At 33.6% G+C, this 17,555-nt stretch overlaps 2 protein-coding genes across 3 annotated transcripts in view; one reads left to right on the top strand and one right to left on the bottom strand.

Annotated features, from left to right (window-relative positions):
* The window catches only part of LOC111002309 (potassium voltage-gated channel unc-103), a 41,695-nt gene extending 29,093 nt beyond the window's left edge, over window positions 1-12,602 (bottom strand). For both annotated transcript variants that reach the window (XM_045633475.1, XM_045633474.1), the window contains exon 1: window positions 12,433-12,602. In XM_045633475.1, coding sequence (XP_045489431.1) covers window positions 12,433-12,492 — 60 coding nt within the window. In that variant the 5' untranslated portion in view covers window positions 12,493-12,602. The remainder of the gene's footprint in view (window positions 1-12,432) is intronic.
* Window positions 12,603-17,028: 4,426 nt separating this feature from the next.
* Window positions 17,029-17,555, top strand: part of LOC110993961 (ATP-binding cassette sub-family C member 4-like) — a 56,793-nt gene continuing 56,266 nt past the window's right edge. The window contains exon 1 of the mRNA XM_045633565.1: window positions 17,029-17,317. Within this exon, the coding sequence (XP_045489521.1) occupies window positions 17,133-17,317 (185 nt within the window). The 5' untranslated portion in view covers window positions 17,029-17,132. The remainder of the gene's footprint in view (window positions 17,318-17,555) is intronic.

The raw sequence follows: 17,555 nt of genomic DNA on the forward strand, positions 1-17,555 counted from the left end.
TTTAGGTATTCGTCACATTTATAAAAGGCTTTATTAATTAATTTACTTTTAACAAGGGCTTTGAATTTATTTAGCGATAGTTCTCTAATTTCGCTTGGGAGTTTGTTGTGAAAACGAATACAATTTCCATATAAGGAGTGGTTTATCTTCTGGAGCCTGGCTGGTCGCACACTCAAATTACTCGTATCGTGGGTTCGGTTTTTTTTCGTGGGGAAATGCGTAAATCTTTCTAAGGTAAAAGCCCCAATAGATGATTATGTATACGTGTGTGTAGTACATGATCACTCCATGTATTTGTACTTACTGTTTACACATTGTATAAGTAAGATAAATAAATTCTGCGTTTACTGCACAAGACATTATGCGACAGAATTGCCATCTAAAGTTCTACTATGTAATTACAACAATTGCATTGCATTCATTGCATTGCAATTAACATTTCATTATTTCACTTATATTTTTTACTTTAAACTCGAGTTATAAGAAGTAAAACTAAAATGTTCAACTATTAAAATTACCCGATCACCCAGAAACAGTACAAGAACAAAAATCTAAATATATCTTTTTATGTACGTTTGAGAGTCATGTATTCATGTACGATTTTTTTAAAATGGTTTAAGTTCTATACATAATTTTTTTTTATTTTTATGTAATATCAATCAAAATTCATTTATTCAATTTAGATGCGTCTTAGGGATCTACCAGGAGGTTTTATATATTATAACATTATTATGAAATATTACCGGCATCAATAGGCTATGTAATGCCCAAATATTTGAGGTCCAGCGTTCAAATACAGGCTGCATACTAAAGGATCTATCATTGGTTTGGAGCTTAGTTTTAGGAAATGCGAACTTTTCCAAAATAACTATAACTTACTTGCAGCAAACAAAAATTTCATATTTAGATTCTTTAATTTTTGATGAATCTAATTATGAATAGGTTAGTTATTTTTTTATTGTATTTTTTGTATTTATTACTTAAGCATTATATTATTATGATTGTATAATTTATATTGTAAATACTGTATATTTGCATAAATACATACTGTGTATGTTTTATGTGTTCGGTGAAGATATGTCACAAATTATATAAAGAAAACGATTTATAAAAAGCAAACTGTTCTTCAAGTGAACAGTAAATATTATTACTATCAAAAGCGTAATTGCGTGAAGCATCAATCATTCAATTTCCGCCGTACACCACGGTGTAAAACTTTGCCTTTAAAGTGTTTCCGGACTAATTCAATTCAGTCCTTTAAGGACACTTACGCAAGTATTCTATCAGTGTGTGAGAGTAGAAGAAGAGGTGCCCCAGGAAAAGATGGTAAGTCGGAAGCAAGCGAATGGAGAAATAAAGCCCTGGATAGAGTTAGTTGGAAAAATGGAATCCGATGTACTGAAGAATGTTAATATTAGGATAACAAGAAAATGTTAATATTTGAACAAACTAACCTTAAAATTTAATAATTGAATATATTATTAAACGGAGTCCCTTTAGGCAAGGTTCCGAAGATACTGGCAGCGTTCCCCCTTTGAATAGCAAGACTAATTCTTGGTCCGAGGTAGCTGCCAGCTCTTCCTTTATTTATCTTGTCATCAGTTTAGTTTATTTTTTGTTCCTGTTTCGATTTTTCTTCTTTTTTTGTATTTTTGCACTTCTTGCCTACCTTTTGTAATTTAATAAAAAAAATTCTTGACTTTCTTTCGAGCGATCTCTTCCAGGTAATATGGGTAGATCGAGCTCGAAAGGAAGGTTTCTCCTTGTCATTTTATTATGTTCAATTTATATATTGTAATGTAACGAAGTGTTAATAAATCACTACATAGTATAAAACAAAGTCGCTTTCTCTGTCCCTATGTCCCTTTGTATGCTTAAATCTTTGAAACTACGCAACGGATTTTGATGCGTTTTTTTTAAATGGATAGAGAGATTCAAGAGGAAGGTTTATATGTATAATAACATCCATTAAATAGTGGAGAAGTACTGTTATTTTTGAGGTTTCTAATGTGATGTCGTAAATAATTACATTTTTTCCGCTTACATTGCAAACGCAGGCTGAACCCTACGAGTTTTATCAAAATAATGTACTTAGTATTGTACACTTTGAAAAGGTCTACAGAAAAATCCGTGATGGTATATGTCTATCTCTTATGGATAACCCACATTTTTATAAACAATGTTCACAGATTTTCTGTAGTGTATTTAGTATCAGCATTGCACCCGTGCGAAGCCGGGACGGGTCGCTAGTAAAATATATAATTATTTAAAAAAACAGCGAGGGGAATAAAGACAGTTTATTAACTTCGTCTATCGTCGAAATGCAAAGCACCTGGAGATAACAGTTGCAGTTATCTTCAGGTGCTTTGCATTTGATTTTATTTTGTAGCGTTCTGTAACTCTGCTAGTGCAATACTTACCCAATAGTTAGTACTGCAAACCAATATATCGCTCATTGAATGCAAAACAGTCACAAACCAGAAACCTCATTTTTTAAAGGAGAGGCGAAACAAAATTTAAAAAATGTTTATTTGAAAAAAAACAAGTTTTTATTTTTAATTGTTATGATGTTAATATATCATTGTATTCCTTATTTGTTGCTCTATCTTTTAAAATAATTACCTCTGTGATAGCACTCGTCCAACCGGATAAAAACAACAAAAGCCCTTTTTGCATTCAAAATTTGAACCAATGTTAGGGTTATTATCTCAAAAAAAATAAACAAATATTAAAATGAAACATGCTTTATTTCATGATTTACTAGGAAATAACAATAAAAAATAAATTCTCGCTGTAAATCTAAAAAGCTACAAACTATTCAAATGATTATCACAAAATTAGTCCTTTTTAGATTGCCAAAAGGAGATGTTACAGTCCTCCATGAAAATATTACAATATATTTTATATAAAACATGTGGCTTATTTTCTTCTTTGCACTTGATAACGTACAGGCGATGCAAAGCACGACAATAATGGCTTTCAATTCTAGGGATTGAATTAATATGTGCTTTGACACCATCTTTCAAAGCGGACTCTAACTTTAACTGGTTCCCATATTTCCCTCGATTTTCTTGCATTAATCCAACTCGTCCAGAATTCTACTTGACAATAGTTCTTATCGTTTTATCAGAAATAGCAAGTGTATTCATAAAATATACTTTGCATACTCGAATGCGTTTATCGTCTTTAGGAAAATAATATGCGTGATTAAAGTTCTGACGAGTGCTGCCAACACGGACATAGCGATACTTAGGTTCAATTTTTGTCATGTTGTCGCTAATGAAATGCCTCTGATTTGTCAAGTCACCCATCTTCCAATAGTTCCCAAACAAAGCCAACCTTTCTTCCTGTGAAAATTGGTTAGCACATTTTAATTTACATTTATCGGAACATTCAAGTCCAATTTTCTTGGCTTCTATTTGTTTGTTTGATTTGGACATGGACATGGTTCATATGCTTTTCCGCTGTTTTTAAGAGCCTTGGATTTATTTCTCTTCCAATGTGCTGGGTTACATTTTCTTTTTCGTGATAGCAGCTGAGGTTCCACGCTGGGTGGTTGACAATCACCACTGTTGGCTGGGTGTCAATGCTAGTGGGCTGGGTGTCAATGCTAGGGGATTGGGTGTCAATTCTAGGGGGCTGGATGTCAATGCTAGAGGGCAGGGTGACAATGCTAGGAGGCTGCAAGTAAATGCTAGGAGGCTGAGTGTCAATGCTAGGAGGTTGGCTGTCAATACTAGGGGGATGGATGATAATACTGGGTGATTGTGGTTGTCCAGTCTCTATGGGTTCATTATCTGCCCTAGAAGGACCCGGTTGCGGTAAGAAAAATTGTTACTTAGTCCGTTTTGTTTCTATGTGTTTCTCAGGTAGAAAATCAGGATCCTTTCCACTATCGTCCGAGGAAAAATCAGTTAAACTAGATAACGTACAACAGTTCATGTAACTGTCGTCAGAGTCGGTCTGATGACTCTGATGAGTCACTAGGTGGAACGATTTTAATAGATTTTTTTCCAAGTTCTTAAACTCTCTTCATCATCACTTAACCACGATATATTGTAATCAGGCTGGCTGTCAGCGTAGGAGTCCGTATCAAAACTAAAATTTGCCATTTCTCTTTGTTGTCCAACCTGTGCTGCTATTTCAGTTTCCTGCGTGTTGTCGTGGAACAAGGTTTGATTCTGTTCAGTTCTAGATGGTGCGTATTTTGAGCATGGCCAATTGCCATTGTTCTAAAATTGACAAATTTTTAAAACATGCAGTTTAGCTGTACATAAATTATTAATACCTCTGTAAAAATTCAATACAAAAAGTACACATTTGTAAATATGGCATCGCCTTATTTTATTTTGGAATGCAAAATGTACGTTTTCCAAAATATGGCTATGTTGCACTAAAAAATCAGAATATACTTACTTGAAATTGGAATGCAACACAGACGTATTTCAAAAAGTGGCTCTTTTGCACAGAACACTGTATTAAATATTGGGTGTTTTTCCGAATTGTGGCCGTTTTGTATTGAACTGATATGCGTTCGCTCCGAGTTTTGGGTCGCAACTCACAAAATGGCGGTTTTGTTCTGAAGTTAGTGCGTAAGTCAACCCAATACAAAAAAGGCGGTTGATCAGTTTGGCATTAATATGATTGAAAATGACGGGTGTCTTCAGCAAAACGTAAAATATTGTAGCTTTAGTCCCTAATTTTGAAATAAAATGATTTTCAATATATTTTGATTTATGGCCGTTTTGTATTCAATGAGCGATATTGAAAACTATGAAACGAATATAACTTTTTATACCGTCAGTATCAGTCAGTATTTCATCAATCAATAAATCAAAATATCTTTATTCATATAGGTAAACAAGAACACTTATGAACGTCAAAAAGTTAAATTAATTGTAAATTTAACATGAAGGGTTTATGTGACATTATAGGCCAGCAACATAAATGCCTGTGTTGAAAATATACATAGGTAAACATTTAAATAATATCCTGGTAGTTTTCATAATGTCGCATATAAAAATTTTACTTAGCAACTAAAAAAACGAACGAATTTGTTTCTATCTGGGAATTTTTACTGTAACTTAACATTAATGCAACGAAGTTCATCAATATGCAAAAATAAATGATCTTAAGTCCCCCATATAAATTTACATTATTTAGGGCCTGTTTCACAATATCCGGATAAGTTCCAAATAAGCTATTTATTACTTATTGGTAGGATAAATAGTATTTTTGCGTTTCACGACTGTCAGATAGCGCTATACGTCATGAAATTCGAAGTATCTTATTTGGAACTTTTATATTTCGAATAATTTATGTGTTGCATAGCTATTTGGCACTTTATCCATACATTGTGAAACAGGCCCTAAATATTGTAAATTTACAATATTGTTTGACACACTAACACTTTAACATGACAATTAATTGTACGCCGTTTGACATGACTGATTCACTTTTAAGGTGATTTGCGTGACGAACACATTCACAATCGATTTATTTATTTATATATATATTCTAAAACAATGTGTATGCCTAGAAAATACAAGAAAATATGACATCACAAATTTAACACACATATACACATGAATTACATTAGAACTTCAGCAATATATCAAAGGAACTACAGAAAACATACAAAATAAACAAAAAACAAATTATTGATAATAATTAATAATATAAATAATAATTAAAACTAAAAAGATAAAAATAACAGTAATAAACAAAAAAAATTAAAACTTAAACCACATTAAGATTTAAGAGCCTAAAAAACAAAGTTACGAAATGTTGGTAGACTCTTGTAAAACACATCAATATTTTCATCAATGTTTGTAATAAAGTTGTTGCGAGATAGCCACTGGACCATTAAAATTAGCAGATTCATATTGCTACTCGATTGTAAGAAATGTATGGTTTCTTTTATCATGTTAATAATATTGATTATGATTTCAAAATGATGCTTAAGCATAAATAATATAAGGATTTTGTGTGCTAGAAATAACATCGTCCATATTGTGTTCATAATAAATCAATAACAGACAGAATACAGTTGGGACTGCCCGATAGGTGAATGAACTTTAGAATTATTAGATTTATGATTTATAGACAAACCATAGACTTTTGTCTAAGGTATGTGCGACTATTAACCTGAGAACCCATTAATGTATCCTCAATCTCAGATAGAAAGCAATCTGAGATTGTGGATTGGCACACCTTTTACAACATTTGGATTAAGATTTAATATGTCTATCTCAGATGGTCAAAAATGGATTGAAGCTGATTCTTAAGACTTCAAGGATATGATTACGAAGTTTTATAAAAATGTTTGCAACAGTTGCAGTATTTTTTTTAATTTAATGACAATTTATTTCAAACACATAAATATACAGTATTTACAATATTCTTACAGTACGAAGTAATAATTAATTGAAAATTAAAACAAATTTAAAAATTTTGCTCCTTTTGGCAGTGTACCTTTTCTTTCTTATTTTTTAAGGGCCTTAGAGGTAAAGTTTATAATGCAGAAATGTTGGAGAGTCTGGAGATGCGTGGTCCAATAAACCACACTCAGTGTAGTAAGCGATAGAGGTACAGACCTACTCAAAGAAGCACCTTAAATATAACTGCGTGTGAGACAGATGTATTTAGTTGCACACTGGCTGAATTCACAGGAACTGCATTATTAATTGTAGTTATAAAATGGTTTAGGTTTTAAGTTTTTACTTGTTAGGTTTGTATTATGTTTTTGGCTTAGTTTTCTATTGTATTAGTATTAAGTTACTGTAAAAATAGGAAACGAGGAAATAAATAAATAAAAAATAATAAAGCATTTCCCCGCTATCATGAGATACTTATATCATAAGACATAATATAGTCCTACCTACTATATTATCAAAATATGTTTCAAATACCAACAACGTATGTTGCATTAGTAATATTGTCTTTAATTTATTTGAGTACTCATTTATATATTAAACTAGAATAGATGACAAGTCGAACTTCGTACCAATTCTTAAAAGGCCGGCAATGCACTCGCGAGCCCTCTGGCATTGAGTGTCCATGGGCGGCGATATCACTTAACATCAGGTGAGCCTCCTGCCCGTTTGCCCCCTGTTCTATTTAAAATATATATACATATATATATATATATATTAGTGTCATAACTTAATACAATTTGTTTGAATATCAAGCAACTGCTGCAATATTCTGCATCTTACATCTGAAGAGTAATTTTATTTATATCTTATTTGAATTTCAACTGCGTCAGACGTGGCCGTTCTAAATGATAATAGCTTAAGGTGTAGTACACCAACAGCTCACTAGAAATATCATATATATATATATATATATATATATATTTTTATAAATGAAAAAATAAATCAGTGGCGCTACAACCTTTTTGTAGTACACTTCAACATAATATTATTACTAGAATTTGATTCATCAACTTTTATATTTTCCTAACTAGAGTGACCCACTCTAGTGTCCATGGGCGGCTGTATCACTTTAAACCTCCTGCCCATTGCCCACTATGTTTATAGTCTGTGTTTCATGATTATTTGTCAATCGAATAGGTGATCGACCTCCTGTGTCACACACGATCGACTTTTTAGGTCTAAGGCAAGATGGATTCTTCACAAAGCCTTCACCGTTCGAGCGAATATTAAATTCGCACATATATTGGTGCACAGCCGGGGAACAAACTTACAACCTCAGAGATGAGTCACACACTGAAGCCACTGCAAACACTCTTTAACAATAGTCATTGATTATTAAATGGAATAATCCGGAACAGCTAACATATTAGATCTTCCGAAATACCGTCAAAAATGAACAGCACGAATTCTATTTTTTTTCTGCGGGTATTTTCTATCAGCCGAGGCTGATCGAAAATCAGATGATGATGATGAGGCTTATCTGGCCTGTGGAGTGACTAGAACATGGTGAGGTTTTAGTCTACTTACATACTATTGGTGAGTTGGTGAAAGATTAAGCTCTCTTATTGGTCTCTCTCTCTTTTATTTTTCATGAAGGTGATTTTAGAGATCCCTCGGCCTACCTATGGGATATTTTAAATATTTTATGGTGCTACGGGATACGCGGGAACACCATTTTCTTGCCAATATTATTTAAATATTTACAGGATGGACATATGCAGGCTTTCCTTCGCTTTACCTTCCTAAAAGATTCAATTTTTTCATCAGAAACTTCAAAAGCAACTACTTTAATATCCAGGTAACTCCAGAGAATCCTGAAATTATTTTCCTGCTCCAGGTCGCATCAGCTATCATCACAGGACATTGGTAGCCCGATTCATAGATTCGGGGCAAACCCACAGACAACCTAAATGTTTCCTGGGTAAAATATATTTATAATGAACGAGTCTCTTCCAGGTCCAATGCGTTTCTGACATATGGAGGTCACACTGCACGGCCTTTACTTTTTATGCATTTAGAATAATAAAAGTATGTAACAATAGTGTTATTTTATTTTAAAAATACACGTTCTCTGTAAGTTATAAAATATACAAAATCATTACCATTAAAAGAGCAAAAACAATAAATGAATAGAAAAGACCGTACCAATTTAAAAAAAATCTTAAATGGCCGGCAACTCATTCGCGAGCCCTCTGGCATTAAGAGTGTTCATGGGTATCACTTAACATCAGGTGAGCCCGTTTGACGCCTAAAAAAGACTCGATTGATATTTATAAAATCAAATATGGAATTCAATTTACTAATAATAAAAAAAATATTAAAATAGAAAATCAAAACATATTTAAAAGAATTGGTCCCTGGGGCAGTGTACTTTTTATCAGCATTTCCTTGCTGTATTTCGATACTTATTGTGTACAGCACCAGCTATCCTATCTACCAGACGCCAACTTCAATCTTTTTTTTTAAAGGAGCTCTGATGAGGTTTTGACTTAAGTATTTACTGGCTGAACATTTAATACAGAACTGACGTTTCAATTCCACCTGTGAAGGGAGATGTGGACCATGGGCATGGGCACCTGTTTGAACGCCTCTTAATTTAAATAATCGCCATATTAAACTGTCTATCAGTACTAAACTGTCAAAGAGCAGTGATGGCCTAGGCTTCAGCGTGCGACTCTCATACCTGAGGTCGTAGGTTCGATCCCCGGCTGTACAACAATGGAATTTCTTTCTATGTGCGCATTTAACATTAGCTCGAATGGTGAAGGAAAACATCGTGAGGGAACCGATATGTCTAAGACCCAAAAAGTTGATGATCAGGCACTGGAAGCTGACCTACTTGCCTGTTAGATTTAAAAATGATGATGAAACAGATTCAGAAATCTAAGGCCAAGACCTAAAGAGGTTGTAGCGCCAAATTATTCTTATTTTTTTACTAAACTGCCTAGGGGATAGATTTTGCACTTAATTTATATGAACTACGAATCAATTCGTGCATTAATTATGGCGTCAACTCATACATTTGGCAAACGCCATTCTAATGGTGTAAACATTGGATGCAGTTCTGTGGGTTTTGAATTTATGGAGATTTATTACATATGAAAAAAAATTATGATCAAAATTATCTATTTTTAATAGTCTTTTGATTTTGTTAAGTTGCTTTTTTGAATTATTCACATAAATTTTGAGGTTATGTAAAAAATGTGTAAATACAAAAGTTTTAGATCTTTTTATTACCTACAACTTTACCATTTGACTTTTTTCGATAGGAGAAAAACCGCTTTTTTACCCTTCCTCCCTCACTCCCACCCCATTCCCGATCTCAGATCGCCCGTAAATTATTTTTCCTTTCATTTTTATATTATCCCTCCTTTTCTAATGGGTTTCATCCTACTTTTATTTTTTTTCACTTTTTATTATTTTTAAAGGCTTCTACCCCGGTCTATTGCGGCAGGATTTCTTTAAAACTATTTTGTTTGGTTTACTAATAAATCCGTCTTGATTCGGAACGTATACTTGTAAAGTAAATATTTGTGCCTGATAGATAATGAGAAAACCTGCCTGCCTGGAAGAAATCGCTTAGTGATAAGGCTTATAATTTATTTATTTTATTTTTGTATAAGGTAATGAAGCAAATAAATAAATATGAGATACACAATTCCTTTATAATGTAAAACATGATAATACGTCACATTTCTATTACTCGGCTTGTCTCTCGACAAAACTTCCGAATGCCACCATTATTTCTATCTCGCTTCCTCTAAAGGAGGCTTCTCTTTCAAGCACATAATTATCGTGATAGCTTTGAGGAAACCCCATATGTAATATTCCCACCCATAGGGCTCCGTCTGCTACCTTCGGTCTCTTGATGCAGACATCCCGTACGTATGTCTACCCTTTGTGTTAGTTAATTATGTGTGGTTAGGTTTTTAGGTCTTTCCAGTCTACTGCAGACTGCTAATACATACACATATATACCACATAAATACTCCTGATACATTACATACAGTTTACTAGCAAGCTAAACACAATTCATTTGTGTTTATGTTTTAACAAGTAGTTTTGAAAGCCATTTCTCTACTTCTAAATTTATTAATAAATATACTAAAAACAATAAAGGACAAACTATGTTATTATTATTGTCCTTTTCCATTGTCAAGTTTTGTTCTATCTATAAGTATTTGTAAATGTAGTTTTCCACCTTATTCATTTATTTCCCTTAGTGGTTAGGAAGAGTTCGTTAAAGCGACAAGAAACTGCTTATTTTTTTATTGTTTTTTTTCTTATGATTATCATTTATTTATTTATTTCGTTTTCTATTCCTATTAATATTATCTTAATTGTCCTCTTGCGTTAAGTAAATAATAATGATGAAGCGATACTCTATAGTTCTACACTTGATAATGTAATATAAAATATTTATTATTATATTATAATGGGACAAAAAAGTTGCTGCGAATTTGCTGCCCATGTACACTAGTAATTTATTTGTAGCCTTATTTCATTTAATATATACATTATAGCTATTGTTTTGTTAATCTACGCTAACTGATTCTGTGTGCCTACGGGCAAAGGCCTCCCCCATTTTTTAGTGCTAAAATTTTAATTTGAAAGGACATGACAATCTTCGAATTATCTGGCACTATTGGTAAGTATATAGTCGATCTCACTTTAAAGCGCCCGTCGGATGATGACCATGTCCATCTTTTGTATTGTTTTTTCTTGTATAGTGAATTTAAGATGACTAAAGGTCTGTTTCACAATGTCCGGATAAGTTCCAAATAAGCTATTTGTTACTTATTGGTAGGATAAATAGTATTTTTGCGTTTCACGACTGTCAGATAGCGTTATTCGACATGAAATGCGAAGTATCTTATTTGAAATAATTTATGTGCTGCATTTGGCATATATTCATCATCTAAACATTGTGAAACAGGCCCTAAGTGTTGTTTGAACAGAAACTAATAGATTTAGCTTTCGAACACTAGTAATACTACAAGGCTTTTAAAGTTTTTCTCTTGAAGGCTTTTAGGGCGTAACGGTTTGGAAACATTTGAAATGGCAGCTGGTTCCATGAAATTATGCCACGCAGGTGGCCTAAAACGCACTCTAAAGAAATTGGGGCGGATTTTTTTTTATAGAATAGGGGGCAAACGGGCAGAAGGCTCACCTGATGTTAGGTGATATTTTAATTGGTAATAATCTTATATATAAAAAAAAATATGATATCAACGGAATGCGATGTTTTGAACGATGTATAAAATATTTGAACGTCTTAAATGGAAACTCATAGCCCAGTGACTATACTCGCGACTAACAAGTATGTAGTTTTTTTTACTGGAATCTCGCATCTCGTATGTCCTCAGATCGAACCCGGCATTTATGGGTTAATGCGGAAAAGAAATCGCGGGAAAATCTTAAATCCCTTTATGAACATGTCTTCCGTAAAGATTATGGATATTGATACTTGTGTAGCTTTATCTTATATCTTTAAACGAGCAATTCTTGTATATATATTAAATTGGAATCGGCTGCAACGATTTTCATGAAATTTAGTATACCGGGGGCGATAAATCGATCTAGTTAAGAATCATTTCTAGAAAATGTCATTTTATTCGTGTTTATCAACTAAAACATGGACATGGACAAAAAGGTGGCGTTTGAGTAGTGCAGTTCATATTTATTGTTCTGTCGGTAATATCGAAAAATATTATTTATATTTCATCATTTTATTAGTATATAATTCGTACTTAAATATAATTTCCGAAAAACACACAATTTATAAAAATAATACCAGACATAGAGTGGATGTAGTCGACATAGACTTTAATCGAAAATATGTAAAGTCGTTTCAACCAAAAACTTGGGTCCTTCAAGAAAAGAGCGTACCAATTCTTAAAAGGCCGTCAACGCACTCGCGAGCCCTCTGGCATTGAGAATGTCCATACATATCACTTGCCAGATGAGCCTCCTGTTCTATAAAAAAAAAACTTACCACTTTTTCTTCAACTTCATTATTGTTATTGCTCCCAAACTTTAAGGCACAATTATCCATGACCAAAACAAGTCAGGATTATAGCGTAACATTAGCCATTGGTTTAAATTGACGAAGTTTCACATCACATAAAGCGTCTAAGGCACCGCTGGGGTATACATAGTGTACGAGTTGGGCGGGCGGCGGCTGGCGTCACACTGCGGCGGTTGCCTTTCGCGCCGCAGTATACACCATAGTACGTCCACCTTTTAATTAATCATAACGATCAAACAATCAGCGCATTCCTTTGATTCTTCTCCTAAAATTTATTTATTTATTTATTTAGTAATCCTACAGCGCATTCCTTTGATTCTTCTAAAATTTATTTATTTAGTAATCCTACAGCTAATATATTTATTTATTTATTTATTTTATTTATTGTATAAATAACCTTAAATAGTAGAAGTTGGTGTGTTTTTCTGTCCACCAGGATGTCGAAAATATTTAGTTAATTAATTTATATACATACTAAGGCCAGTGACATAATATACAACAAAACACATTTACCGTCAAAACATCAAAAATTGCACAAAAAACGCACTAAACCAATCGAAACACCACCGCTTCATACATAGAAATCTCAATCGACTACAGGATGTTTTCTAATATTCAAATATGAATTAAATGACGATGTCTGATTTTTATTATGCGTAATTTATAATTGTTTGCTTTATGTTTTTTTAATTTAAATTTAATATTGTTTCTAGTTATATTAGTAAATAGTGTAGCTGGTAGCGAGTTTATTAAATTTGGCATATATATATATATTTTTTATTAAATGTTTAAATTAAAAACAAAGATTTGTCCTCTATCAGCAGGAGGCATGGTGAAATAGGAGCACGCACTTACATACTCGTGGGAACAAAACGCAAATTGTTTCAGCAGTTTTTGCACTTAGCAATATATTTGCAATTGATTAAATTAAATGTGTTTACTTGCAATATTTTACCAGGAGTAATCTTTTATTAATACTATACAAAAGATGGTACATGGCAGAGAGTGGCACAGCGCAGAGAGGAATGGCAGGATTTGGAGTAGGCCTTTGCTAAAAATGGGCACACAGATGCACCAGAATTGGATTAAAATGGAAATTTGTTTAATATATATATTTATAATTGAAAATGTATCAGAATACAGACAATTATTATTATTATTAAAATGTATACCTAAAAAAATCTATTTGAAAAGGTCACCTCCGGCTTTTATACAGGCCTTAAATCCTGGCCTCAAATCCATTTTTTATAGAACAGGGGGCAAACGGCCAGGAGGCTCACCTGATGTTAAGTGATACCGCCTCCCGTCGACACTTTTAATGCCAGAGGGCTCGCGAGTGCGTAGTCGGCCTTTTAAGAATTGGGACATGCTATGGATTTATTTATTTATTCACACTTCGTTGCAAAGAAACACAAATAACACAATACATAAGAATTACAATGGATGCAACCGGCGGCCTTATCGCTTACAAGCTATCTCTTCCAGGCAACCCTAGATTACTCAATGTTTTCAAGGAAAATTTCGCCGATGCTTGCTCCAAAGGTTTTTATAAGATACTCAATGTTTTTTTTTTTAGAACAGGGGGCAAACTAAATTAAATCCAGTCGTTTAGATCAGGTTTTGTCCTTTAATACTGAACACAATTTAAAGTCTAAAGAGTTGAGATCTGAGATAGATAAGCCAGCCTTTAGCTCTTATAAAGTTGGTGTTAAACCAGAATTTGGTAGCCTTGTGACCAGGTACAGAATCCGGTTGGAAACTCAAAATTAGGTTGCTTAAAAGTTAAGAATCACACACTACACATATATTTTATTAATCAGAAGAACAAATTAGTTTTAATATAGATTCAAATATCTCTCTTGGTACGATTTTTTATAACCTACTGCTCAAATGGTCGCGTGTTTTGAAATGGGCCATTTTACGTCCCACAGTTTGGGGACAGTCCCGTTCAAAGCGGGACGTCTAGTCACGTTGTATATAGCCCATGTGCAGTGCTTTCTCCGTGTGGCCGTGACTTCGGCCAAAATTAGGACAGAAATTAACCCATTTCCTTATCCAAGGTCCAATCAATAAATTGATTTAGGCAAGTATTATCTAAATTTTAAGTAGATAACACTTTGGTAGCGTTTAACGTAAATTAATTTAGTTTCACCTTCGATTATCGATAAGATTTCAAAGCAATATACATGATAGTAAGAAACCTCATAAAGAGTGAATTTTTTAAAATTTAATTATAAGTAATCTAACAGCTTATACATATTATAATACAAAACACAGTTTATATAGATAAACACTTTATGTATATAAAACAGAAAACAAGCAAGTGCATTAATAGATAAAGATACATTAAAAAAACAAAAAGATAAAACTAAAGTAAACTGACATTTAATGTTTAAAAACAACAAATAATATTTAGAATTTAAAACTACTACTTAAACAAAATCAGAGTCTTCCCGCTTCTTCAAGTACTTCTTGAAATGAACAATTTTGAATTTGTTTTTTTCTATTAAAAATTAAAAACCAGTGGAGCTACAAGCTTCCTAGGTATGGACCTCAGATTTATCTGTTTCATCAATCAATCTAATAGGTGATCAGCCACCAATATCTGATACACGCCGCCGATTTTTTGGTTCCAAGGCAAGCCTGTTTCACGATGTTCACCGTTCGAGCGACTGTTAAATGCGCCAGCAAAGTCCATTGGTGCACAGCATCGGACCTCAGGAATGAGGAAAAAATATTTAAATTAGTAAAAGGAGGACCTGGTGTGAAGTTGGAGTCCAGAATCCGCCAGACCAACTGGCCCGAAGACCTCAGTAGTTTATTTATAAGATAATTTCTAAAATAATGGAAGTATTTGGAAAATTTTCCGCCATAGTATTTATTAGTCATTACAATTTACTATCTATAATATTACCTATAATCTTGTTATGTAGTATTATCTACTTTGTCCACTTTAAATGTGATTAAATTTAAGTTTTATGAGTGAGGCATTAAAATGTTCTACTTTTAATAATTCTGGCATTCGTTTTGTTCTGTTACATTATGAGAAAAATATTATAATATATTATTTTTACGAACATACATCAATTAAAACTACATAACAGCCAACTAGTTTAATTATTAGCCGTTCAATTAATATCTTAGCCGTTTAACTAACGGCCTGAAATATATTCAGCTAGTCAGATGACTTGGTGATATAAGACATATACAATGGTAGAATATAGTGACATCAATAGTGTGAATTAATCTGTGATCACTTAAGTTTTATATTTGCTGAAATATTTTTCTCCGATATTTCATCTCTTTTTATCAAAACCTATCTATATAGCATAAGCTAGTTCATTAAATGTTGTTACAAACGTCCCGGAATATCTTTCAGGCCGTTAATTAAACGGCGCTGTTTAGTTAAAAGCCTAGGCTGTTAATTGTAATGCTTATTAAGCATTAATACTGGCGCACTTTAATATGTTGTCATTGATGAATCGCAGAAAATTAATTGATAAATCGTTTGCAGCTATTTAATAATCAGATTGATTGCTCGAACCTTCTATCTAAATTTAAGTTTCGTGTACCCTCTCGATACCCCAGGCACCCCATGTGTTCCCCCTTTCCGTAGAACGCGTTTTGGTCAAAGGTCACCAATGTCCAGATTAAGGATTCTTATAAACGAGCTAGGTCTGTATATCCATAGTTTTTCTCCTCACACTTTAAAATCAATTTTTGTTTAGTTTTTTGTATATTTTGTTAGAATAGGGGGCAAACGGGCAGGAGGCTCACCTTATGTTAAGTGATACCGCCGCCCATGAACACTCAATGCCAGAGGGCTCGCGAGTGCGTTGCCGGCCTTTTAAGAATTGGTAAGCTCTTTCCTTGAAGGACACTAACTTGAATTGGTTCGGAAATACTTCACTAGGCAGCTGCATAGCAGCATCAGGTGAGCCTCCTGTCCATTTGCCCCCTGTTCTATAAAAAAAAGAAAACAAATAATGGCTAATTTTCGATGCGATTTTAACCAATACAGTATTAATAGTAATCCAATTAAATACCTGAAATACATTGTTGATTTAATATAAATCTATATACAGCATGTGATTCACACAAATATTTACGAAGCTATTACAGATTATAAATTGCGTGACGTAGGGTTTGTGGACCGGCTAGAGCGTGCCTATAAATAGCAGAGGAGGCCACACTCTATGCCGGGCTGAGCTAAGCTCGCCGAAACAGCCCGTGCTGAGCTATAAAGGCCCTTAAGGCCAACAGCGAGATTCCATTAAAAAAAAAACATGCCGCTGGTCAAAACATCCCGAACTGAGCTGTAGCCCTTAAGACCCACAGCGAGAAAAAAAATCAGTTCTCTCTATAGCACTTTGAATTTAGCAGCGATTGGACGCGTTTGTAGCTCTCTAGCGAGGAAAATAACTTGATAAAAACGTGCTTTTCAGCATTGCATCCGTGCGAAGCCGGTAGTATAGTACTATAGTATCCATGAATCATTGAAGGATAATGCTTTGGAATGTTTATCTATGACTTGCATAATTTATTGATTAATTGAAGCGTATGTGAACTCGTTTAGTATTATATCGTGGGTACATTCGACAACAAGTGTTATCAGCGATGTCGCTGTAAAAATTACGTCTTCTCGCGCGTCGGTCGTGTGTGTGAAAATGGTTAATAAAAGTAAAGATTGGGAGAAATCCAAGCCTTCGCCACCTGGAATATTGTCGCGTTTGTTTTATGTTTGGACTTTCCCGTTGTTTTATAATGGGAACAGGCGTGACCTGGAAGATGAGGATTTAGTCCCTACAAAGCATATGTATGGTTCGAAAAGAGTGGGCGATGCTTTGGAAAGGTGAGTAACATATAATTTATTTGCGTACTGGCGTGTAACTGTCTTAAAAGGAATTTTACATACATAGATAGAGTATATTAAAATATTATTACCTTATCAGATAAATATTAATTATAATATATGTAACCTCAACGTCCACTGTTACACAACTGCGCGTTTTTCAAGGCAGTTTTTGCCGCGCACTACTACCTAACCAATTTGACTAAGGACTTAGGACTACTTCAAGAAAACAGCGTAC

The sequence above is a fragment of the Pieris rapae genome, chromosome 23 (genome assembly GCF_905147795.1).
Source record: "Pieris rapae chromosome 23, ilPieRapa1.1, whole genome shotgun sequence".
NCBI lineage: Eukaryota > Metazoa > Arthropoda > Insecta > Lepidoptera > Pieridae > Pieris > Pieris rapae.